Source organism: Osmerus eperlanus, chromosome 22 (assembly GCF_963692335.1).
Source record: "Osmerus eperlanus chromosome 22, fOsmEpe2.1, whole genome shotgun sequence".
NCBI classification, from domain to species: domain Eukaryota; kingdom Metazoa; phylum Chordata; class Actinopteri; order Osmeriformes; family Osmeridae; genus Osmerus; species Osmerus eperlanus.
Window position 1 is genome coordinate 12,230,942 of NC_085039.1, and position 26,832 is coordinate 12,257,773.

At 40.8% G+C, this 26,832-nt stretch overlaps 1 protein-coding gene across 8 annotated transcripts; it reads right to left on the reverse strand.

Annotated features, from left to right (window-relative positions):
• Positions 1 to 1,317: 1,317 nt before the first annotated feature.
• LOC134009028 (zinc finger and SCAN domain-containing protein 2-like) lies at positions 1,318 to 25,669 on the reverse strand. 8 transcript variants are annotated; one of them, XM_062448678.1, is made up of 5 exons: positions 25,449 to 25,669; positions 20,375 to 20,689; positions 13,253 to 13,564; positions 10,160 to 11,595; positions 1,318 to 2,500 (listed from the first exon to the last, which is right to left on the reverse strand). In XM_062448678.1, the coding sequence occupies exons 1-5, from the start codon at positions 25,627 to 25,629 to the stop codon at positions 1,799 to 1,801; spliced, it is 2,946 nt and encodes a 981-aa protein (XP_062304662.1). In that variant the 5' UTR covers positions 25,630 to 25,669; the 3' UTR covers positions 1,318 to 1,798. The 8 variants fall into 8 exon arrangements, with proteins under 8 accessions (XP_062304662.1, XP_062304659.1, XP_062304661.1 ...); XM_062448675.1 differs by lacking the exons at positions 1,318 to 2,500; positions 13,253 to 13,564 and having other exon boundaries at positions 8,642 to 11,595; XM_062448677.1 differs by lacking the exons at positions 1,318 to 2,500; positions 20,375 to 20,689; positions 25,449 to 25,669 and adding an exon at positions 14,140 to 14,419 and having other exon boundaries at positions 8,645 to 11,595; positions 13,253 to 13,561.
• Positions 25,670 to 26,832: the final 1,163 nt, after the last annotated feature.

Genomic DNA, 26,832 nt, shown 5'->3' on the forward strand with positions numbered 1-26,832 from the left:
CTATGATCCATCATTTCCTGTACCCCCTAGCATATGTGATCATTATTTGTTTTGTATACAACTTGTTTCTATACTGCTTCTCTGTATACTGCCTGTTTGTATACTGATCTTTCTATAATAAATTAAAAATTAAAAAAAGGTGTATATAAAGGCCTTCATATACATCTATGGCTCCGACTGTGACGAGGAATCATGTGACTTGAGCTGCGAAAGTGGGTTTTTGTCTCCTTGACATGCACTGAAAAAACGATTGTAGTTCCGTATTGATGAGAAGTTTTTATATTGCTGGCAAGGGCGTAACCATGGTTTAGACATTGGGGGGGTCCGAATGAATACCCTTACCCATATATTTTTTTTGTTAAGTGCATTACCTACAATTCTATATTTATATATGAAAATTTGCACATTTAGAACATGGTTTCGAGGATTACATTGACCATTTGAATTCACATATAAAGGAATAGTGTAATTTGTACAGACTGCCTGCATTGTGACCACGTCATTTTATCAGAAAAACTGCGAGTCATGCTTTTATGAGGCTAGGCTACTCGTTTTATTTGCTTACACATTTAGCTCTGTATCAAGTTACTGTCTGAAAAAAAAACGTGTATGCTTGGCTGCTGGTCCATTTTCTCCGCTTTTTAGGTAACCTAAAATCCTCCATTACTCTACCTCCTCTCCAACAAGTTAATTGACGTATACTTTCTTTGGCTCAACTGACTGACGAACAAGTGTTAGGTAACAATGACAACGTAGAACGACGCAAGGTGGATTCAAACGAAATCACACAAGTGTAGGCTACAATTAGGAGGGGAGATTCACACACTTATGTTTTTCTTAACAAATGGAAATAAATTGAAAATAAATAAGACATAACAAGAGACCGATCCATTGACAGGGTTCATAAAAGGAGAACATATATTTTACATATTTTCTGCTGTATATTGGGGGGGACAGATTGGTATTTTCTCAATATTGGGGGGGACACGACCCCCCCAAAGAATGCATGGTTACGCCCTTGATTGCTTGTCATAGTTGACCAGCCTTAACTGATGTTGGGTTGGTAAAATCTAGGAACACTGAAAGAAAAAGTCTGTTGTATTTACCTGAAATAAGTATATCGAATCGATCACACAATAAAATCTTGTTTTGCCAACATGAATCATTCATTGTAATACACTTAAAATCGAGTCTGATGTAAAGTTACTATCACACAAAAGTTTTCACATTCAACAAACCTCTGTTCATGATTCAACATGTGTTTTTAATGTGTATTGTAATGTCAATTCAAAACATGGTACAAAAAAAGTTTTGAAACTAGACTTTTTTGTAGTTTTTGTATGATTTTTTTAAAGATTTAAAAATATATTTTCCAAAAACTTTAGAAAAAAAGGTTTTGAAAGGTTGAAACAATAACTTTTTTAGTCTGACTTCTGCCAGAGTTTCTGAACCAATTTACTCCAACTGAGTTCTGTTACACTGTCGACAGTAATCGCCTGTGTGTTTAACCAGATAACCTTTCAGAGTAAAGCACTAAACCAGAGGACATTTCTTTTGAAATATGTTGTTACATTCTTGACACTTATATGGCTTCTTTACTGTATCATATGAATAACCAACTAATACCTTCAACTGAAAGTTCTTACATGTCTGACATCGATATGCATCTCTCCTTTGTGTTTCCTCATGTGTAGCCAGATTACCTTTTTGACTAAAAGTCTGGTTACAATGTGGACACTAAACAGGTTTCTCTCCTGTGTGTGTCCTCATGTGAGCACTGTTGGCACCAAAGCCTCTGCTACAATGTTGACACCGATATGGTTTGTACCCCGTGTGTTCTCACATGTAAATCAAAATGACCCTTATGGTGAAATCTTTTGTTACATTCCTCACACTTATGCTTTTTCTTTCTTGTGTGTGTCCTCATATGACTAGTCAAAGTGCCTTTCTTAGCAAAAGTTTTGTTACATTGTTGACACTGGATAGGTTTCTCTCCTGGGTGTCTTTTCATGTGACGAACAAGATAACCTTCATCAGTAAATTGTTTGTAACATTTTTGACACGAAAAAGGTTTCTCTGCTGTGTGTCCCCTCATATGAAAAGCCAAATGGAATTTCTTACAAAAAGTTTTGTTACATTGTTGACATTGATGAGGTTTCTCTCCTGTGTGTGTTCTCATGTGACAAACAAGATTACCTTTGTCGGAAAATTGTTTGTTACATTGTTGACACTGAAAAGGTTTCTGTCCTGTGTGTGTTCTCATGTGACGAACAAGATAACCTTTCTGAGCAAATCGTCTGTTACATTGTTGACATTGAAAAGGTTTCTCTCCTGTGTGCGTTCTCATGTGCATAATGAAATGAGATTCAGATGTAAAAGTGTTGTTACATTGTTGAAACTGATGTATTGTTTTTCCTGTGTGACTTCCCTGTGGCCTATTGTCCTTTGGAAGAGCCTCATTGTTTTGTGTTCTGATCGGTAAAAGCATCACTCCTCCATGTTCCTCCTCCAAACTCTGAGCTGCAGGACAGTCTGGAGCTACAAAAGAGAGGGACTGAGAGTCACTGCCTGGTTCTGGTGCTGCATAGTTATGTTCTTCAGGATCTGCTTTGATTTGCTCCTCAGTTGTGTTGGTGGGTAGAGAGTCTCCTTCTCTGTCCTCCACTTTAACAATCTGGACAAGATGTGAACATTCAGAGGAGCCATCCTGATCCCAGTCATGTTCCACACTGGAAGAAGTGAATATGGAGTCTGTGGTTTCAGACTGCAGTCCTTGGAGCTGCTCTTCCTCCTGACTGGTCCACAGCTCCTGTTCCTCTTTAATCTGTGGGGGCTCCAGGAGAGAGACCTGCTGCACTTCTGGGGACAGAAGAGCAGTGTTTCCCATGAAATACCTAAACTGTGGCAACCCACAAAAGTCTAATTTGTCAACGCCATAGTGTCAAAATAAACAAAACTAGAGAGGGTACAATTTCTGGGGAAATTGTAGGGTGTGCTTGCTTGCGTCGGTTGCACAGGGGTCCGTTTTTGAATGACATTTTTAAAACTGATATTTCTGTATATTTTATATAAAAATGCATACTTATTATTTATAAAGATTACATAGATTTAAAAGCATTTTTTTTTGCTGCTCATTTACAACTGAAAATACGAGTGAAGTGTAGAATGAAATAGATCTTCTCATTTCCCCTGCAAAAGGCATCCTCATCGTTGAATCAAAACGAATAAATTTGGCAGACCGGTGTAAAAATTGACCTAATCTCTATGACGTAAACGTCCTTTTAAGTTTTTCCCTTCTCGTGATATTTTCATGCATTTAGCCTACTCATTGCATTCATTCATGAATAAAGAACCCCCTTTGAAGATTATTCTACGACGTTACCGGCAGTAGAAGATTGAATCGCGATTCAAACAGTACCATCTTCTAACTGAAAATATGCCCCCAAAAACGTAAATAAGCTTGACATTTATTTAGTGGAAAATCGCTTTCATGAAAAGCTCACTGGTAGCGATCATTAAGTAACAACAGTAACAACAGTAACAACGCAAAGTGCGCTATCCCTGTGTGGAGAAGCTGCCCCGGTAAATTGTACTACTACAGTACAGTAGACTACTGCTGTGTTCGTCTTGGTAGCGATTGAGTTGGTTGAATTGGATTTAACGTTCCGTTGTACGGTTTAGGCTGAAATTAATTATTTTCATGAACAGATTGACAAAGTTTAGGCTGTGGCAATGAAGTTAAGGTTAGCAGTTAGATAGACTTTTGATTTAAGTAAGGGGAGTGCCGAACATGTTCTGTCGCCGTTTGACTTCCTACAGCTGTGTAGATGTTTTTGTAGTGTCTCGCGTAGGCTACAGCGTTGCAGTGAGCAACACTGGTTTGAAACCACAGGTAATGATAATTTCACCCACAAATCGTTTACTTGTAATGTCATAATAAATCCTACAACGAAAATGTATTTGTGAGGAATGTTTATTTTAACCCTCGTGCTGCCTTCGGGTCACATGACCCAAAGGTTCATAACGAACCATCGTTGTGTTTACCCAATTTTACCCAATACAAAAACAAATAAAAATAATTTTCTTTTAACCTTGGCAATGTGGGGGGTCTGAGACAGCCCAACGGTTAAAAGAAAATGCTTCACTTTGTTTTTGTATGCGGTAAAGTTGTCGCAATACGACGGTGGGTCACAATGACTGATGGGTCAGAACGACCCGAAGATAACACAAGGGTTAAAGATTGAAAACAGATGCATCATAGACCACTGTAGTATGTGTTGCCCGGGCAACAGAGGCTAATGTCATGATGCTAATGCTTCAGTGAAATAGTAGACTACCGTTTCCAAAAGTAGATGTGGGCCTACTTCCTTAACCCTTGTGCTGCCTTCGGGTCACATGACCCAAAGGTTCATAACGAACCACCGTTGTGTTTACCCAATTTTACCCAATACAAAAACAAATAAAAATTATTTTCTTTTAACCATTGCAATGTGGGGGGTCTGAGACAGCCCGACAGTTAAAAGAAAATGCTTCACTTTGTTTTTGTAGGAGGTAAATCTGTCGCAATACGACGGTGGGTCACAATGACTGATGGGTCAGAATGACCCGAAGATAACACAAGGGTTAATAATATCAGCTAATATTGTACATTACATTTCATAATTGTGTTTCACATCACAAAGTAAAATGAGTAAATAGTTAGCACCCTGGCCTCTTTGCTTGTGGCGTTCCTGCAGCTGCCTTGCAGTAAAGCTATAGTTAGCCTAGCTATCCCCCAAGTTAACAGATGTGAAACGAATGTTCTGCTACAGGTAGTCACGCGTGTTTTCGTGACGTTAGTGACGTAGTGACGTTAGTAACGTCAGTGACTGTGGCTAGCAAATTAGCCACCGTTAGCTTCACTTTTCACCACAAAAACGCAATTTCTACTTAAACCATGCAACTGAACGTAAATAAAAATACAACCAACGCAATCGCTACCAAGACGAACCTTTTGACACCGCCGTTGTGTATGTAGTCCAAATATTGACTGATCCTTAGGGGGGCGAAAATAAATAATAAATAAATATATATGTGAGAGAACAAAGGTTGTTCCCTTGCCGAAGGCAAAGCACACCCAAAAATAGTAACACTTTTGATGACATCATAAAGGACCTGCAACGTTGTGTGTTGCACAGTTGCTCAGCACGTGGCATACAGCAGTGGCAAATGTGTACCAAGTTGACTGTTAAGTGTGGTAGAAACATAAATTAACATTTTTGTAAAGCCTGTATCTGTTTTTTGAGATGTTGTCCTAGTGAGTATTATCCATCGCGTTGTGTATGCGTTCTACAGTAAAAAAAAAAACAGTTACAGTACATTAAACTAACCCTGGAGACAGAAAGCAACACAAAAGTGACTACTCTGTCCTGGTTACTTCATATCAGACGGAACGATTCTAGACAAAGCAGATTATTAACATTAAAGTATAGAAAACGAACCTGCAATATTGGGTTGAGTAACAACGTTCAACAGCCTTTGTAGCCGCTTCCTCTCCTCCTCGGAACGAGAGATTTCTTCTTTGTACTCAATAAGCGTTTTTTCAACTACTCCAAAAATCTCCAAAGCTGCCGCTGATAATATCTCACTGATACATTCTCTAAACACATTTAGTTTAGACATTTTGGCCGTGGAAAACTGATTGTTTACACAACAACGTTAGCTATTAGCTTCTGATTCTCCTCTCCAAAAACACAGCTGCAGACAAAATGGTAGAATTCGGCATCCTCTCCTCCTCTGAGTAACGTGGTCCCGGTTCTTGGGAAAGCACCGGATAGAAATTCAGGAAATGACGTTCCCGAATGAACTGAGCTCGTCTAAAATCGATTGTCATTAGTTTGAGCGTTTCCATGGCATTCAGAAATATACAACCACGAAAATTGACATTTATATCGGAAATGTATGAGCCATGTATGAGCCGGCATCAAACAAAACAGGTAGGCCTACTTTAGGTAGCAAGCTTTGTCAAAATGCAATTTGTGCAATTTGTTGGCGAGTTTATAATTAATGATTGATAAGGCCGTCAGAGTTCTCCTACGTTGTTAGCTAGTGGGTTGATGCTATGGTTGTTAGTTTTTTGCATTCAGTTACATGTAGGAACATCTATCTGTATTACATGCTTAGACATATCCAATGTTTATTTTGACGAGACCATCCACAAATCTCAAAGTAGAACAGCTATTTCTCAGCCTGCCTTTCAGTTCCACAACCCCTGGTACCCTGAATGTGCTTCCTGCTGTAGCCAGGGATGGCTTGAGAATCAGATCCCACCTGGTGACTGCTTGCTGCTGCCTTGTACCTCGTTCTTTCACCTGATCTGCATCCAGTGCTGGTCCCAACCTCCTGCTCTGCATCCACTGGTCCTGAACCTCCTGCTGGTCCCAACCTCTTGCTCTGCATCTAGTACTGGTCCCAACCTCCTGCTGGTCCCAACCTCCTGCTCTGCATCCAGTACTGGTCCCAACCTCCTGCTCTGCATCCACTGGTCCTGAACCACCCGCTGGTCCCAACCTCCTGCTCTGCATCCAGTACTGGTCCCAACATCCTGCTCTGCATCCAGCACTGGTCCCAACCACCCGCTGGTCCCAACCTCCTGCTCTGCATCCACTGGTCCTGAACCACCCGCTGGTCCCAACCTCCTGCTCTGCATCCACTGGTCCTGAACCACCCGCTGGTCCCAACCTCCTGCTCTGCATCCACTGGTCCTGAACCTCCTGCTGGTCCCAACATCCTGCTCTGCATCCAGTACTAGTCCCAACCTCCTGCTCTGCATTGGTCCCCACCACCAACCCCAAACCCTGCCCCCTAGCCCTGTTCTGTAAACAGTCCTGGCCCCACAAACAACTGCTCTATGTTTCATTACTGCACAGACTAACAAACAGGTCTGCTTTGGACTTTGAGCTGTTCTTCAGTCAAGACTGGACTTGCACTAAAAATGCACAAAGGAATTGCAACATCACATACACTCAATTTACACACTTATTGGAATTTTGACCATAAGATAAACACCACTAAACTACCTCACATACACCCCTTGGTTCTGTCCTGCTTTGGTTTGGTTTCTGCAGGTTATTCTTGTTTCTCCTGTTTTATTTGTATTATGCTAAGCCCTTTTTGTTTTGAGGTGTTAAGTATCTAGATATCCATATTAGTGCTGTCAGTTAAACGCGTTATTAACGGCGTTAACGCAAACCAATTTTAACGGCGTAAAATTTGTCGTTTTTTTCACATGCTGTTGCAACAACTAGTGATGTTAGAGAAACTACAACACCACACCTGATCTAGCTAGACAGGAAACAAAACAACAGGCATGCCGCACACACTTGTTTGGGCTTGCGAGCCGGCTGAAGAGTAGTAGGCTAACGTTACGTTTTGAGTGGATGGCGAGCGCGAGACGCCGAAATGGATGCCAATAAGATTCTGAATGAAAATTTTACTTTTAAAAAGTTGCCAAATGGTTCCATTGACAAGACCAAAGTGATCTGTGTGTTTTGTTGTTGTGAACTGAGCTATCATGGCAGCACGTCCAGTCTGAAATACCACTTGATGGCCAAGCACACAGCTGATGCGAATTCTCCGCCCCCTCGTCAAAGCCAGGCGATTGCAATGTTGTTTTCAAGAAAGCCGATCCACTTTTCCATGTTGATAAGAGCATTAAAATTAGAAAAAATAATGGGACAAAAAGGAATAAAGGGACATTTAGAATAGATAAAAATGTGCGATTAATTGCGAGTTAACTATGACATTAATGCCATTAATCGCGATTAAATATTTTAATCGTTTGACAGCACTAATATATACATATATATGGATATCTAGATGCTTAACACCTCAAAACAAAAAGGGCTTAGGCTAATACAAAGAAAACAGGAGAAACAAGAATAACCTGCAGAAACTAAACTAAAGCAGGACAGAACCAAGGGGTGTATGTGAGGTAGTTTAGTGGTGTTTGTCTTATGGTCAAAATGCCAATAAGTGTGTGAATTGAGTGTATGTGGTTTTGCAATTTCTCAGGTTTTTAGTGCATGTCCAGTCTTGACTGAAGAACAGTTCAAAGTCCAAAGCAGACCTGTTTGATAGTCTGTGCAGTAATGAAACGTAGAGCCGTTGTTGATGGGGCCAGGACTGTTCACAGAACAGGGATAGGGGGCAGGGTTTTGGGTTGGTGGCGAGGGACCAGTAATGGATGCAGAGCAGGAGGTTGGTGGCAGGAAACTGGGACCAGTGCTGGTTCTTGAGCAGGGGTTAGTGGCAGGAGGCTAGGAGGGACCAGCACTGGATGCAGATCAGGTGAAAGAGCAAGGAGGTAAAAAGCAGCAGCAAGCAGTCACCTTCTGCAAGAGGCAGTTCCAAATGCGACGAGGAATCATGTGACTTGAGCTGCGGAAGTTTTTTTTTTTTTATCCATGACATACAAAATAAATAAATGAAGGATATAAATGCAGAAATGATAACGGGCATACAAACGCTATGAATATTGGTAAATACGTTTATAATTAACTTGAAAATATTTTTATGTGTAAATATATGAACCAATGTTTATGTATTCATATTTATGTCTGATTTGATCCTCCATATGTTTGTGGTTCACCTTGTCAAGGGAATTCCTAATTCATATTAATCAGGTAAAATGAATATATGGACTTGAGTCTTGAAATCATGTTCACAAGTTTATTTGCAACTCAAACTTGCCCAAACACCTAAAACTAAAGTAGTAGCTTGTATCCCAAATCCATGCTTTTTCCACATGACTTGAATCCAGGAGTGAGGAGTCCCCAACTCTAAATATCTTGAAGCTTTAATAAAGTCTGAATAACGTCTGACAGAGTTTCTGCTATGGTTGTGTCATCTTCTTGTTCGAAATGAGATTACATTTGTGATCACGGAGTTCTATAAATTGTTGACATGGTTAAGGTTTCTCTCCTGTGTGAGTCCTCATATGTTCAACCAGACCACCATTTTTAGCAAAACGTTTGCTACAATGTGGACACTGATAAGGTTTTTCTCCTGTGTGAGTCCTCATATGACCAACTAAAGTAGATTTATGACTAAAAGCATTGTTACATTCTTGACACTGAAATGGTTTCTCTCCTGTGTGTGTCCTCATGTGTTCAACCAGACCACCCTTTTTAGAAAAACATTTACTACACTGTTGACACTGATAAGGTTTATCTCCTGTGTGTATCATCATGTGTCTAACCAGACTCCCATTTTCAGTAAATACTTTGTTACATTCCTGACACTGAAATGGTTTCTCTCCTGTGTGAGTCCTCATATGTTTAACAAGACCACCCTTTTGAACAAAACGTTTGCTACAATGTGGACACTGATAAGGTTTTTCTCCTGTGTGTGTCCTCATGTGGTCAACCACACCACTCTTTTTAGCAAAACGTTTGCTACAATATGGACACTGATAAGGTTTTTCTCCTGTGTGTGTCCTCATGTGTTCAACAAGATTAGTCTTAAAAGTAAAGAGTTTGCTACACTGTTGACACTGATAAGGTTTCTCTCCTGTGTGTGTCCTCATGTGTTCAACCAGACCACCCTTTTTAGTAAAACATTTGCCACACTGTTGACACTGATAGGGTTTATCTCCTGTGTGTATCCTCATATGCAAAATCAAATATGACTTACGGCTAAATGTTTTGTTACACTCTTGACACTGACATGGTTTCTGTCCTGTGTGTGTCCTTATGTGTTCAACCAGACCACCCTTTTGAGCAAAACATTTGCTACAATGTGGACACTGATAAGGTTTTTCTCCTGTGTGAGTCCTCATATGAACAACCAAAATAGCTTTATGACTAAAAGCATTGTTACATTCTTGACACTGAAATGGTTTCTCTCCTGTGTGTGTCCTCATGTGTTCAACCAGACCACCCTTTTTAGAAAAACATTTGCTACAATGTTGACACTGATAAGGTTTATCTCTTGAGTGTGTCCTCATATGATTAAGAAGATTCAACTCAATACTAAATCTCTTACTACATTTTTGACACTGATGTACTTTCACTCCTGTGGGACTTGCCTGTGGCATATTTCCCCCTGGAACAGCTGAATATACTTGTGTTATTGTTGAATTGATCGTCTCTCGCAAGGGCAGCACTCCTCCATGTTCCTCTTCCTCCAAACTCTGAGCTGCAGGACAGTCTGCAGCTACAACAGAGAGGGGCTGAGAGTCACTGCCTGGTTCTGGTGCTGCAGAGTCTTGTACATGAGGCTCTGCTTTGATTTGCTCCTCAGTTGTGTTGGTGGGTAGAGAGTCTCCTCTGTTGTCCACTTGGACAGTTTGGTCAAGATGTGAACATTCAACAGAGCCCTCTTGATCAGAATCATGTTTCACACTGAAAGAAGTGAATATGGAGTCTGTAGTTTGAGACTGCAGTCCTTGGAGCTGCTCTTCCTCCTTGGACTGCTCCTTCCTCACTCCTGTATGTGTTCTCATATGCGCAACCAAACTATCTTTGCGGCGGAAAGTGTTGTTACATTCTTGACACTGAAATGGTTTCTCTCCTGTGTCTGTCCTTGTGTGTTCAACCAGACCACCCTTTTTAGTAAAACATTTGCTACACTGTTGACACTGATAAGGTTTATCTCCTGTGTGTATCATCATGTGTCTAACCAGACTCCCATTTTCAGTAAATACTTTGTTACATTCCTGACACTGAAATGGTTTCTCTCCTGTGTGTGTCCTCATATGTTTAACCAGACCACCCTTTTTAGCAAAACGTTTGCTACAATATGGACACTGATAAGGTTTTTCTCCTGTGTGTGTCCTCATGTGGTCAACCAGACCACCCTTTTTAGCAAAACGTTTGCTACAATATGGACACTGATAAGGTTTTTCTCCTGTGTGTGTCCTCGTGTGTTCAACAAGATTAGTCTTAAAAGTAAAGAGTTTTCTACACTGTTGACACTGATAAGGTTTCTCTCCTGTGTGTGTCCTCATGTGGTCAACCAAATACCACTTAAAGCTAAATATTTTGTTACACTCTTGACACTGATAAGGTTTCTGTCCTGTGTGTGTCCTCATATGATTAAGAAGATTTGACTTAATACTAAATCTCTTACTACATTTTTGACACTGATGTACTTTCACTCCTGTGGGACTTGCCTGTGGCATCTTTCCCCCTGGAACAGCTGAATGTACTTGTGTTATTGTTGAATTGATCGTCTCTCGCAAGGGCATCACTCCTCCATGTTCCTCCAAACTCTGAGCTGCAGGACAGTCTGGAGCTACAACAGAGAGGGGCTGAGAGTCACTGCCTGGTTCTGGTGCTGCATAGTCTTGTACATGAGGCTCTGCTTTGATTTGCTCCTCAGTTGTGTTGGTGGGTAGAGAGTCTCCTTCTCTGTTGTCCACTTGGACAGCTTGGTCAAGATGTGAACATTCAACTGAGCCATCTTGATCCGAATCATGTTTCACACTGAGAGAAGTGAATATGGAGTCTGTAGTTTCAGACTGCAGTCCTTGGAGGTGCTCTTCCTCCTGACTGGTCCACAGCTCCTGTTCCTCTTTAATCTGTGGGGGCTCCAGGAGAGAGAGCTGCTGCACTTCTGGGAGACAGAAGAGAAAGGAAAATTATTGTAATCTTCATTCATCTGATACTCAACAACACCTGTACAACACGTGTAAAACATGACCAATTAATTAAGACAAAACCAGACTTACGATGCTACACAACATAGACACAAATACTTCATACTAGTTAAGAGCTCGACCTTTAATGTTGTACAGGTGACAGGAGAGGTGAGAAAACGTGGGAGTCAGGTGGCTGAGCGGTTAGGGAATCGGGCTAGTAATCAGAAGGTTGCCGGTTCGATTCTCGGTTGTGAAAAATGACGTTGTGTCCTTGGGCAAGGCACTTCACCCTACTTGCCTCGGGGGGAATGTCCCTGTACTTACTGTAAGTCGCTCTGGATAAGAGCGTCTGCTAAATGACTAAATGTAAATGTAGAAAACAGATGTAGCCTTTGTAAAGGACAGTGTGGTTGAATAACCGCATTCTGTTGGTTGTATTATTTCATGGAATGTGCTGAAGTATGGAGAACTGACATCTAAAACCCTCTGAAGAGAAACATGCTCCTGACAATCCCTCCACCATCACTCGATAGGATGACTAACGTTGTCAACATGGAAGACCGTCGACTAAAATTATAATGAAATGTAATGCTGTGGACTAGGGCTGAACGATTAATGGCATTTGCGATTATATCGCAATGTGACAAAACGAGATTTTGTAATCGCAAAGGCTGCGATTTTACTTTGGTGCACGTTACACTTTACCTTGACCTGTACGATGGCCTCAGGCTAGACAGAACCTGACACTACAGACACTTTGCCAATTTTTCCTTTAAAAAAGATGCTGCGCAGTGTCAAGTATGGTGCAAAACCTGCCTGGCTAACGTTGCTACCTCACGGGGCAACACCACCAACCTAATTCGGCCCTAAAAAAACACCACAAAGCCATGTACGATGCATAGCTAAAATGCTGAACACCAGTGTGTCAAATAAGCCAAATAACACCCGACAGGATCACTGATCGAAATTTTTCAAAGCCTAACTCCATATTCATGTACGAAATTGCTCAAGCAGTAACAGCATTCATCACGAAAGATATGATGCCCCTCGGTGATACACATACAGTAGGATCACTATGGCTGTCAGTGCCATTATGTTTCTGTTAGGCTACTGACTGGATCAGAAATGTTCAGACAGTGTTTCTTTTTCTTTTAAGATTTCACCTTTAGATGCGTGAGTTCTAAATATTTCTGACGGCCCCCACAGCGCAAGTTTTTTTTCTCCAAAACGGTAGTGCTAGCTAGCTTTAGTTAAGAAAGTGCAACGCAGATGTAATTTGCCTACGTTTAGCTTTGATTCACCAAATGTTTTCCTTAATTTTTCTGAACTTTGTGTGTTATGTTGCTGACTGGAGATCAGTAGTATCTATAACTGTATAGGTCATACTATAGAGTTATTCGTCCGTCTCTGTTGAATATTACAGAACATAAAAATTGCATAAATAATCGCAAATGCAATATTGGTAAAAAATAATCACAATTATCATTTTTTCCAAAATCGTTCAGCCATACTGTGGACCATGTCATGATGCACCAGCACCAACCACACCTTTCCAATTTAGCTTCCCCCCTCCTACATGACATAACGATTCTACACACAGCAGATTATACCATGAATGTATGAATATCAAACCTGTTCGGTGTAGCTTGATTTCAGGTTGAGCAACAATGTCAAACAGCCGTTGTGTCCGCTTCCTCTCCTCCTCAGAACGAGAGATTTCTTCTTGGTACTCAGCAAATGTTATTTTAAAAGCCCCAAAAATCTCTGAAGCTGTTGTTGTTAATCTCTCACTGAGAAATGCTCTGATATGATAAGAGTCCCTGGTGAATATGGAGTCTGTAGTTTCAGACTTCAGTCCTTGGAGGTGCTCTTCCTCCTGACTGGTCCACAGCTCCTGTTCCTCTTTAATCTGTGGGGGCTCCAGGAGAGAGACCTGCTGCACTTCTGGGAACATAAGAGCAGTGTTTCCCATGAACTACCTAAACGTTGGCAACCCACAAAAGTCTAATTTGTCACCCCATAGTGTCATAATAAACCGAAAATACTTGGACACTTTTCATAATAACATAAAAGATCTGTAACTAAACTAAGAAAGTAGCATCGATTGAATGTTGAGCTGAAACCCACAATCGCGAACTGACTGACAGGGAAAGCGTCACGAACCGTAACCTAGCAACAAGCAAACCTTTGTATCTCGCACACGGGGGACAGGAGAAACGGAGGATACATTTATTGAATTATGGAAACGGTAAGAGTGCTTGTTAAATGTATCGTGTAGGAAGTGCCACAACAGAACTGACAGTGAACAAAGTCGGGCAGAAAAGTATTTGGATTGGGATGTAGAGCTAAAGGTTAGAGCTAGGTTAAATTGCTAGAGCTGAGTAACATAAAGCAGGGGCAAATAGCTACTAAGAGCTAGTCGGGTGACTGTTTCGTGTGGTGAAGACAAATAAATTAACTTGTTTGTGATGTTGAGTCTTGACAAAGTAGGTTATTATATTAAAGTGTAGATAACAAACCTGCAATATTGGGTTGAGTAACAACGTTCAACAGCCGTTGTAGCCGCTTTCTCTCCTCCTCAGAACGAGAGATTTCTTCTTTGTACTCAATAAGCGTTTTTTCAACTACTCCGAAAATCTCCAAAGCTGCCGTTGATAATATCTCACTGATAAATTCTCTAAACACATACAGTTTCGACATTTTGGCAGTGGAAAAATGATAATTTACACAACAACGTTAGCAATTAGCTCCTGATTCTCCTCGCTCCGAAATGACAGACGAAAAACAGCTGCAGTCAAAATGGCGGAATTCCGTAAGAGGCAGATGCGACTGTGACGAAGAATCACGTGACTTGAGCTGTGAAAGTGGGTTTTGTAGTTTTTTTCTCCGTGACATACATGGAAAAAACGATTGTAGTTCCGTAGTGATGAGAAGTTTCGATAATGCTGGTTATAGTTGACCAGACTTAACTGCTAATTTTGGGTGGGTAAGATCTTGGTACACTGAAAGAAAAAGTCTGTTGTATTTACCCATGGCCGCGGGAACTAGGGGTGCTGAGGGTGCTGCAGCACCCCCTGACAGCACGAGAATTTAAAATAATATGACTTGAAAATCCACCACCGCGGCACAGCCACCGCAGTAGCGGACTAGCCATCGGGAGCACCGGGAGGAGAATAACGATGGAAAACCAGGCTAAGAAAAGTAAGAGTGGGGATGAAAAATTAAGAGACAAAAAGACATCACCTTCACTAGACAAGGTTTTACCAATTGAAAAACGGCTGTTTATTTTACACAAAGCTCAAAAACTATTTTGCGCTCAAATAAAGTCCCAAAAATGTTCTCGCATTAGCTATCGAACTCCCGAACTAGCATCACATCAAACACAGAATGTGCATGCATTAACAGGGCAGCTGTGGTGGCGTATACTGGGGCCGGTTCTGGTGGGCAGGTTTGGATCAAAGTCCAGGACCTATTTTTTGTCTCAGACCCCCCCCCCCCCAACGTTTTTGTGTTGTTTCTTTGTGAAAAAGGTAAAACAAATATATTTCAAATATCAAATCAAATATCATCAAATATTTTTTCCCAAAACTTTTTTTTTTTAAGTTGTAAAATGTTGAAACAACAGTTTCGAAAAAAAAGTTTACATAGTCGAGGAGTACTTGATGAGGACTCTACTATACTTTACTGTAAGAGTGGGTGGTATACCGGTATGAATGCAAATACCAGTATGGCGTTGTGCCATGATATGGATTTTGCCATATCATGGATATCACTATATATTAATAAATGTATTAAGTAAAGTGTTTTTCTGTTTGGTATAAAATATAAGTCAAGTGATACAGCCTAGTGGGCTTGTTCAAATTTGTATCTTTTACTAAAACATTTAAGCATGGACGGTGGCCTACTCTGTAAGTTGTGTTGTCGAATTATGCTAGCCAAAGGTGGAAACACTAGCAATCTTTTTCACCACCTGAAAGCCATGCATGTGTGCGAATATGAACAATCTACCAGAATGCGTTTAACAAATATAATGCCAGGTTGGTTAGAATTGTGAAATGTTTATTGTAGGCCAACAGAATCGAGTATTCAGCCATGTAATAATTGTTTATAGCTAACTCACTACAAATATTTAAGAGTTTTCTTGCGATCCCATAAACATAGGCTACTGTTGAACGCTATAGTCGGAAAATTCAACTCATGCGACACACCTGAGTTACCCAATCCAAATACGTCCGACTGCGGTAGATTAGCCGCTGCGGTGCGGATTGCATTGTCATGAGATTTTAAGAATAACTAATATATCGTGATATATACCGTTACCGTCAGTGCTTACGAATTATATTGTGATAAACATTTTGGGCCATACCGCCCAGCCCTATTCTACCGTCCTCTGATCTGCTTTAGGCTTCTCTTTTCTCATCTCCACACTCCCCTCCTTGTTTCCATTCACTGTGTATGTGAAAAAAAAGTTTGAAACTATATTTTAGAAAAAAGTTTAGAAAAAAAGTTTTGGAAGGTTGAAAAGTTCTCAGAAAAAAACGTTTAGCAAGGTTTAAACAATATTTTCGAAAAATGGTTTGCATCATTGATGAGTACTTGTTGAGGACTTTACTGTACTCTATTGTATGTTCTACACTTCTGTTCTCCTCTCCTTTCACTTCATGTATGAAAAAAGTTCTGAAAGGTTGCCTAAATATTTTCCAGAAACTATTCTAAAATAAAGTTTGCATCATTGATGAGGACCCGACTATACTATGCTGCACTCTGCTCTCTTTTACTCAGTTTTAGGCTTGTCTGTTCTCATCTCCACACTCCTCTCTCCTCTCACTGTGTATGTGAAAAAAAGTTTCAAAAGGTTAAAAAATATATTTTATTAACCAGATAACCAGAATTAGAGTAAAGCACTAAATCAGAGTACATTTCTTTTGAAATGTTTTTACATTCTTGACACTTATATGGCTTCTTTTCTGTATGTACTCATATGAATAACCAACTAATACCTTCAACTGAAAGTTCTTACATATCTGACATCGATATGCATCTCGCCTTTGTGTTTCCTCATATGTGTGGTCAGATTACCTTTTTGACTAAAAGTCTGGTTACAGTGTGGACACTGAAAAGGTTTCTCTCCTGTGTGCATCCTCATGTGTACAACCAGAGCACTGTTGGACCCAAAGCCTCTGCTACAATGTTGACAACAATATGGTTTGTGTCTGATATGCACGTTATGTGTTCTCTCATGATGATACAATTGATTCCTTAGGCGAAATGTTTTGTTACATTCCTGACACTTATGAGGTTTCTTTCTTGGGTGTTTCCTCAAATGTCTAGTCAAAGTGCCTTTCTTACTAAAAGTTATGTTACATTGTTGACACTGAAAAGGTTTGTGACCTGTGTGTTTTCTCATGTGACTAACAAAATTACATTTCTGAGAAAATTGTTTGTTACATTGTTGACACTGAAAAGGTTTCTCTCCTGTGTGTGTTCTCATGTGACAAACAAGACTAACTTTCTGAGCAAATCGTTTGTTACATTGTTGACATTGAAAAGGTTTCTCTCCTGTGTGAGTCCTCATGTGTTTAACCACACTACCCCTACTAGCAAAATGTTTGCTACAATGTGGACACTGAAAAGGTTTCTCTCCTGTGTGAGTCCTCATGTGAACAACCAAAGCAGCTTTAGGACCAAAAGCTTTGTTACATTCTGGACACTGAAATGGTTTCTCTCCAGTGTGTATTATCATATGATGAAGCAAAGAACGCTTGAAAGTAAAGCTCTTCTTACATTCTAGACACTGATAAGGTTTTTCTCTAGTGTGCGTCCTCATGTGAACAAGGAAATGAGAGTTCCAATTAAAAGTTCTGTTACATTCTAGACACTGATAAGGTTTCTCTCCAGTGTGCGTCCTCATGTGAACAAGGAAACGAGATTTCCAACTAAAGGTTGTGTTACATTCTAGACACTGATAAGGTTTCTCTCCTGTGTGACTTCCCTGTGGAGTATTTTCCATGGGCAGATTCATGTTCTTTTTCTTTATTTTTCTGCTTGATTTGACTGTTTCTAGCAAAGGCATCACTCCTCCATGTCCCTCCTCCTCCAAACTCTGAGCTGCAGGACAGTCTGCAGCTACAACAGAGAGGGGCTGAGAGTCACTGCCTGGTTCTGGTGCTGCAGAGTCTTGTTCATCAGGCTCTGCTTTAATTTGCTCCTCAGTTGTGTTGCTGGGTAAAGAGTCTCCTTCTCTGTTCTCCACTTTAACAGTTTGGTCAAGATGTGAACATTCAGAGGAGCTCTCCTGATCACAGTCATGTTTCACACTGAGAGAAGTTAATATGGGATCTGTAGTTTCAGACTTCAGTCCTTGGAGCTGCTCTTCCTCCTGACTGGTCCACATCTCCTGTTCCTCTCCCGTGTGTGTCCTGATGTGATTAGCCAGATACCCATTAAAAGTAAATGTTTTTTGTTCTGTGTGTGTCCTCATGTGTTCAACCAGGTTAGCCTTACTAGGAAAACGTTTGCTACAATGTGGACACTGAAAAAGTTTCTCTCCTGTGTGAGTCCTCATATGAACACTCAAAGTAGCTTTATGACTAAAAACATTGTTACATTCTAGACACTGATAAGGTTTCTCTCCTGTGTGACTTCCCTGTGGAGTACCTTCCATTGGCAGAGTCATGTTCTTATTCTTTCTTTTTCTGCTTGATTTGACTGTTTCTAGCAAAGGCATCACTCCTCCATGTTCCTCCTTCTCCAAACTCTGAGCTGTACTTGTAGCTGCAGGACAGTCTGCAGCTACAACAGAGAGGGGCTGAAAGTCACTGCCTGGTTCTGGTGCTGCATAGTTATGTTCTTCAGGATCTGCTTTGATTTGCTCCTCAGTTGTGTTGCTGGGTAGAGAGTCTCCTTCTCTGTTGTCCACTTGGACAGCTTGGTCAAAATGTGAACATTCAACTGAGCCCTCTTGATCCGAATCATGTTTCACACTGAGAGAAGTGAATATGGAGTCTGTAGTTTGAGACTGCAGTCCTTGGAGCTTCTCTTCCTCCTGACTGGTCCACAGCTCCTGTTCCTCTCCCTTGTGTGTCCTCATGTGTTCAACAAAATTGTACTTTAGACGAAATCTTTGGTTACATTCCAAACACTGATATGATTTTCCTGCATAGTGTGTCCTCAAGTGTGTAACCATGTTAACCTTGCAAATGAAGCGTTTACTACATTCCTGACATTGATACGGTTTCACTCCCGTGTGTGTTCTCATATGCAATACCAAACTATCTTTGCGGCTGAAGGTGTTGTAACATTCTTGACACTGAAATGGTTTCTCTCCCGTGTGTATCCTCATGTGTGCAACCAGATTACCTTTTTGAAAAAATTGTTTGCTACAATGTTGACACTTATAAGGTTTTTCTCCTGTGTGTCTCTTCATGTGTAAAACCAAACTACCCTTTTGAACAAATTTTTTGCCACAATGTGGACACTGATAAAGTTTTTCTCCTGTGTGTATTGTCATATGATTAAGCAAAGTTTGCTTCAAAGTAAAGCTCTTCTTACATTCTAGACACTGATAAGGTTTCTCTCCAGTGTGTGTCCTCATGTGAACAACTAAATGAGATTTCCAACTAAAAGTTTTGGTACATTCTAGACACTGATAAGGTTTCTCTCCAGTGTGCGTCCTCATGTGAACAACGAAACGAGATTTCCAACTAAAAGTTTTGTTACATTCTTGACACTGATAAGGTTTGTCTCCTGCGTGGCTTCCCTGTGGCGTACCTTCCATGGGAAGAGTCATGTTCTTTCTTTTTCTGCTTGATTTGACTGTTTCTAGCAAAGGCATCACTCCTCCATGTTCCTCCTCCTCCAAACTCTGAGCTGCAGGACAGTCTGGAGCTACAACAGAGAGGGGCTGAGAGTCACTGCCTGGTTGCGGTGCTGCATAGTTATGTTCTTCAGGATCTACTTTGATTTGCTCCTCAGTTGTGTTGGTGTGTAGAGAGTCTCCTTCTCTGTTGTCCACTTGGACAGCTTGGTCAAGATGTGAACATTCAACTGAGCCATCTTGATCCGAATCATGTTTCACACTGAGAGAAGTGAATATGGAGTCTGTAGTTTCAGACTGCAGTCCTTGGAGCTGCTCTTCCTCCTGACTGGTCCACAGCTCCTGTTCCTCTTTAATCTGTCGGGGCTCCGGGAGAGAGAGCTGCTGCACTTCTGGGAGACAGAAGAGAAAGGTAAATTATTGTAATCTTCATTCATTCGTTACTCAACTCGCTAAACAAAACATGTATGTTTGGTAGAAAAACATGACCAATTAATTAAAACAAAACCAGACTTACCATGCTACACAACATAGACACAAATACTTTATACTAGTTGAGAGCTCGACCTTTAATGTTGTACAGGTGACAGGAGAGGCGATAAAACAGATGCAGCCTTTCGTAAAGGACAGTCTGGTTGATAGACCACATTCTATTAGTTGTATTATTTTATGGAACGTGCTGAAGTATGGAGAACTGACATCTAAAACCCTCTGAAGAGAAACATGCTCCTGACAATCCCTCCACCATCACTCGATAGGATGACTAACGTTGTCAACAAGGAAGAATGTAGACTAAAATTATAATGAAATGTAATGCTGTGGACCATGTCATGATGCAACAGCACCAACCACACTTTTCCAATTTAGCTTCCCCCCTCCTACATGACATAACGATTCTACACACAGCAGATTATACCATGAATGTATGAATATCAAACCTGTTCGGTGTAGCTTGATCTCAGGTTGAGCAACAATGTCAAACAGCCGTTGTATCCGCTTCCTCTCCTCCTCAGAACGAGAGATTTCTTCTTGGTACTCAGCAAATGTTATTTCAATGGCCCCGAAAATCTCTGAAGCTGCTGTTGTTAACCTCTCACTGAGAAATGCTCTGATATGCAAGTTGGAGTCCCTGGTGAACATGGAGTCTGTAGTTTCAGACTGCAGTCCTTGGAGGTGCTCTTCCTCCTGACTGGTCCACAGCTCCTGTTCCTCTTTAATCTTTGGGGGCTCCAGGAAAGAGAGCTGCTGGACTTCTGGGAACAGAAGAGCAGTGTTTCCCACTAATTAACTAAATGTTGGCAACCCACAAAAGTCAAATTTGTCCCCCCATAGTGTCATAGTGAACGGAAAATACTGCACTTTTCATAATAACAAAAAAGATCTGTAACTAAGCTAAGAAAGTAGCAACGATTGAATGTTGAGCTGAAGCCCAAAATCGCCAACTGACGGACAGGGGAAGCGTCACAAACCGTAGCCTAGCAACAAGCAAACCTTTGCATCTCGCACACGGGGGCCAGGAGAAACGGAGGATACATTTATTGAATTATGGAGACGGTAAGAGTGCTTGTTAAATGTATCGTGTAGGAAGTGCCACAACAGAACTGACAGTGAACAAAGTCGGGCAGAAAAGTATTTGGATTGGGATGTAGAGCTAAAGGTTGTAACTAGGGATGGGACGTATGGCACTGTCGCATCGATGCTTGTGTCGCAAAACCAATACATTACATTTAGTCATTTATCAGACGCTCTTATCCAGAGCGACTTACAGTAAGTACAGGGACATTCCCCCGAGGCAAGTAGGGTGAAGTGCCTTGCCCAAAGACACAACATCATTTTGCACGGCGGGGAATCGAACCGGCAACCTTCTTATTACTAGCCCGATTCCCTAACCGCTTAGCCACCTGACTCCCTGAATACGCAGTTTCGAAAAAATGTTTTGGAAATTGTATAAAATTACGAAAACCACGTGATAGATGACATTCAATGCTTCAAACGTCACAAACTGGTTTGAAGTTTTGCCGCTCTTCTGAACCAGAGCCATAGAGGGAACGAAGCCACCGCTTCTTGTTAAAGACAAATACCAGAGAAGCAGCACCAGGCATCGCTCGAGTTTCTTCCATCGGTCATTATTATTTAGCCAAATCCGTATTGTAATAATTATAAATCTGTGCACTTGAGTGTTGTGGTATTTTATTGAAATGAAACGTAACATGATAGGACTAGGTAGGTCTATACAGTGCCCAGAAAACAAATGTTGATGATTCGGCAACATTGTCACAGTAATAATAATTAGTAATAATAAAGTCCCCCCAGTTCACAATAGGCCTACATATCACAAATGTTAAGAATAAGAAACAAATCAGTGTAATCTAGTTTAATTGATATAAAGACCGTATCGTATAAAGACCGTCCACCAGCATCAAAAAGTAACAGCTTTTCTGGTTAAATCGATGTTTGACGACATGTTGTTAACGCGAGTTTGGAACCCGAGTTCGCGCCCCAGTGCAGGGCACCTCGGACGATATTCTTTAACTTTTACTGTGAGAAAATGACAATTCTAACGGCCTACAGATGTATCACAACATTTTAATGTGTGAGCACTAATATCAGATCAAAATGAACACATGTAGCCTTAATTAAAATATTAAATAACGTAGGGTAGTCTACCGTCGGAGACAACCACTACGCCTCATTCAGCCAGTTTAAAGTGGAACTGAATCAGAATCAGAATTGGTTTTATTCGCCATGAAAGTTTGCACAGACAAGGAATTTGCTTTATCAGGTAGGTGCAAACATTAAACATATAGGAATCTAAAATGTAAATATGAGGACTAACTATACTAAGGGTACATAACTAGTAATACTAAGTGGAATTAGATTAAAATAAACTATACAATAAAATACAAAATAAAATATAAGTTGCAGTAATTTACAATATAAAAATACAAATATAAAAAAAAATACAAATGGTACAAGAATTGCGATTAGACAGTGATATTATAATAGTATATACATTTAATGACATAAAAAAATATATAACATACAACTGTATGCCATATTCTATAAATAATTGAAATCTGTAGTGTGTAAATTATGTACTTAAAAAGAACCGGGCGCCGCCATGTTTAAATGATGTATACAGCTGACGTCACGAGAATGGTTGCGCTCAATTTCAACCCGCCAAACTGCAATAAAAATTTAAGAAGATTGACCCATCATACCTATCCCTGTTCCTCCCATGGCGTATGCTTTCGAACCAATACGTAATTAAGTTCCCGCAGGGCCGCAGTTGTTCCATATGATGCAGAAGATGTGGTTTTGTCGGAAGATAAAATATAAAATATAGTTAACACTGACAGGTTAAACAACACCGAGTGGTTTACTTGTACTTGTGGTAACTGCACGACAATGCCAACAGAGACAGAATCGATCTGATCAAAGAGGCAGACCAGCATGACCTGGGTGTTGGTGGTCCACCAAAATGATCGTTCATCATTGAGCACAGGCTCTTCCCCATGCTGTGTGAAGAGAAATACTTTTTATTATATGTTAGCTTATCATAGGTGTAACCTATGATCTGAGTACTTATATGTCATGCTATGCCAGGTTGTCTTGCATTGTCTTGTCCTAAGAGTTTCAGTGCTCAGTCTGACCCTGTGTTGTTCTGTGCATCTGACAATAAAAGTCTTGAACTGGAAAGTTTGGAGCGCCCTATAAATAGCTGGTAAGTTTCAGTTACTAGTAACCTTCAAGTTGTGTGAAACATGCTCACTGGTTGAGTTGATAACTTGTTCGCTAGGTTAAACATAACAAACTACAGTGTAGGAAACGTTATGGAGCTAGCTTTGTGCGTTATTAGGCTACAATCATATCTGTGAATTAAGGAGCTAGAGCTAGCTATGTCAAAAACGCCAGTGTGTGTAGCCTATGTAACGTATGTTTAAAAATATAATCCACTTCTGTAAAGTGATCACTGCAAACTCTGAATCCGGGGCCAACTGGTGGGCTTTGGCGCTTTATAGCTACAAGCCATTTTCGTAAAACCGGTTGCCACTTGGGTAGGACATGATAGTGAATGACTTCTGTCTTGTAAAATTTGTTTGTACAATCTGGGGCTATACAATAAGATCCTACTTTGCACCTTGTTTTAGCTGGTTCGTTTGAAGCCATTTCTATCTCTGTGTTCTCCCTGACAATCTGTCCATGTCAATCTTGATAACTGCTAGCAGCTGTCAGTCACAGTACCTAACCATTCTCGTAACGTCACATACATTACGATTCAAAGATGGTCGCGCCCTGTAGTTAAGTAGTAAAGTTTAAAACGTTTTTATTAACAAATAAAACATTTTGCTCTTTTAGTTGTCAGATAAAGTTTTGTGATCTTATTTTAATAATAATATGAGCCGTACTTCATAAATCAGTTCAGTTCCACTTTAAACGGCTGCTAGATGACGCTGTTCATTTTCAATGCGCCGATAGTTTGGCTCTTTGGGCCGGCACAATCCGGAAGAAACCACCAAATCTTCACAAGGCATCATTCGCCCATCCCTAGTTAGAGCTATTAAAGATCCTGTAAAGCAAATTCCATGATTTGCTTCTCAGTACATTATATACATGAGAAATTAGTTCCTGAAAGCATGTGCACAGCGCGAAAACTTTGTTGCACTGAAATGTGGAGTAAGACCGTAGAACAGTTTCTCTTCCGTTTTCAGATCAGGTTTTAATGGGCGGAGCCAAAAAAATTACCTATCTATGTCCTTTTGACCCATCTACGTTAGATCACTGAATGGCTCCTCCTGCTGTACTGTTATTGTAGCCTACATCAGCTAGCTAGCTAGGTTCAGGATGTCTCCCTCCACCCTCAACTGCATCTTCCCTGGATGCAAGAACTTCAGCTGCGCTGCAACGCTATTTAATTTCCCTATTGATGAGGAAAGGAAAAATAGGTTGATTGATTTTGTGAAGAGCCACGCTGATGGAAAGCTTCAGATAAACTCCAACAGCCGCCTCTGCAGTGACCATTTCACGGCGGATAGTTTTAACATGGACCAGAGACAGACGGGGTTCAGGGACACACGGCTTCTCTTGCAGCGCGGAGCCGTACCGAGCATCACCCTCCCGGCCGTTCCTCCTCCGGTCGCACCTGGACCATCCACCGCCGCCAGCAGTTCATCACTCAGTTCTGTGTGCTTGTTATAATTATACTAGATAACTTTTCCAGAGGTATCTCTGCTATGAGTTAGTGCACATCGTTAACTTGATATTAGGCTACTCGGTGTAGAATGATGGTATTTTGATGGTAGCTAATGTGCTAGAAATAGTTGGAGAGCTCACTGTCTGCTGTCACTGGTGTCCATTTTTACTCCTGTGTTACAGCTCAGGAGAACATTTCATTTATATGCATCTGTATGTTTCACTCATTGAACAAATACATTCTAATTCTATACTGTTTTGTTCGGCTTGACGTAGCGTCCATTATCTGGGTGGTAGGTAGGCAGCGAGGGGCGGAGCTTCAGCTCCCTCAGGCGACACGCCCCCCCCAGTCTCAAGCAGAGACTCACGATTACAAAGCCTAATTTAACATACTTGTCAGTGGGTTTTTTTCATTCGAATTTGGATGGGTAGTTAATAACACATTCTTCTGTGGTGTGGTGAACTTAAAACTCGTTTTCAATTCCACTTTACAGGATCTTTAAAGCAGTGGCAAATGTGTAGGCTACTAGGGTGACTGTTTCGTGTGGTAGAGACCAATAAATTAACGTTTTTGTAAAGCATGTATCTGTTTCATGTAATGTTGTCCTAGTGAGTCTTGACAATCGTGCGTTCTTACTAAAAAATGTTTAAAATATTCTCATGTAAGCAAGGCATTCATCCGTTTTCAGGTGTGTCATTACACCAACACAGGGACGGAAAGCAACACAAAAATGATCACTATTCTGGTTAGGCTACTTCATATCAGACGGAACGATTCTAGACAAAGCAGATTATAACATTAAAGTATAGATAACAAACCTGCAATATTGGGTTGAGTAACAACGTTCAACAGCCGTTGTAGCCGCTTTCTCTCCTCCTCGGAACGAGAGATTTCTTCTTTATACTCAATTAACGTTTTTTCAACCCCTCCGAAAATCTCCAAAGCTGCCGTTGATAATATCTCACTGATAAATTCTCTAAACACATACAGTTTCGACATTTTGTCAGTGGAAAACTGATCATTTACACAACAACGTTCTCCTCGCCCCGAAATGATAGACGAAACACAGCTGTAGACAAAATGGCGGACTTCCGCCAGAGACAGCTCCGAATGTGACGAGGAATCACGTGACTTGAGCTGCGAAAGTGGGTTTTGCAGTTTTTTTCTCCGTGACAGTTCAAAGATTCAAGATTGAAATATATTGATCACACAATAAAATCTTGTTTTGCCAACATTAATCTTTCATTGTAATACAATTAAAGGTGGAATGCTGTTTTTGGATGCTTTTATATAGGCCTTAGTGGTCCCCTAACTGTATCCGAAGTCTCTTTCCCAAAATTCAGCCTTGGTGCAGAATTACAGCCACTACGAGCAGTCCCACAATGAGCTTTCCTTAGGACGTGCCATTTCTGTGTCTGTAGCTTTAAATGCTATAAGGAGGGGAGAGGCTGGGCTAACTTGCCATGCTTCGGTTGTTTGCAAGCATGATGTCTCTCGAGGAAAAAACCATATCGCGTAGCTCATTTTCTCATTGGCGGGCCAAATTCTCTGATCGGGTAAAGCAGAGAAAGGGGAGGTAACCTTTCCCCTTATGAAGACATAAGGGGAAATTTCCAGAAGAACTTTACATCAAACAGGATTTTATAACACAAAAGTTTCCATAATGGATGAGTACCGGTCCCAACACAAGCTCTTCTCCTGTCTGGCCCCCCAATGGTGGAATCAACTCCCCACCTCCATCAGGGACACTGACTGTCTCCCCACCTTCAAGAAAAGGCTGAAGACGCACTTGTTCCGGGAGTACAACGGCACTTAGGGATGCTTGGCTGGACCTGATGTTAGTTTCCTCCAGGATCACAATGACTCGTATTGAGAGACTTGTTGCTCTTGTTGGTTAGTTGTGACGGTTTTAAATTCTTGTACTCGCTGTGAAATATTTTACTGTTGATTGTTGTTTTGTCTTCTTTTCTACAGGTACACTCTTGCACTTTTTGAATTTCATGTTGTTTAATTGTAACTTGTTTAACTGCATGCTCTTATGGTTCTTCCCTTTGGCACTTATTTGGTTTTTCACAATGTATGCTTCATGTTTTGGCTGCTCACAATGTTTGGGGCTATCTCGTTGTTATGATCAGTGACCTATGCTCTTTTGTAAAGCTCTCTCTTGGAAGTCGCTTTGGATAAAAGCATCTGCTAAATGCA

Coding starts and splice junctions, on each gene's coding strand:
- LOC134009028 (XM_062448672.1), bottom strand. CDS start 25,629: ATGTCGAAACTGTATGTGTTTAGAGAATTTATCAGTGAGATATTATCA. Junction 20,690..25,448: donor TACTCAACCCAATATTGCAG/GTTTGTTATCTA, acceptor TTCTGTTCCCAG/AAGTCCAGCAGCTCTCTTTC. Junction 19,829..20,374: donor GATCAAGCTACACCGAACAG/GTTTGATATTCA, acceptor TCTGTCTCCCAG/AAGTGCAGCAGCTCTCTCTC.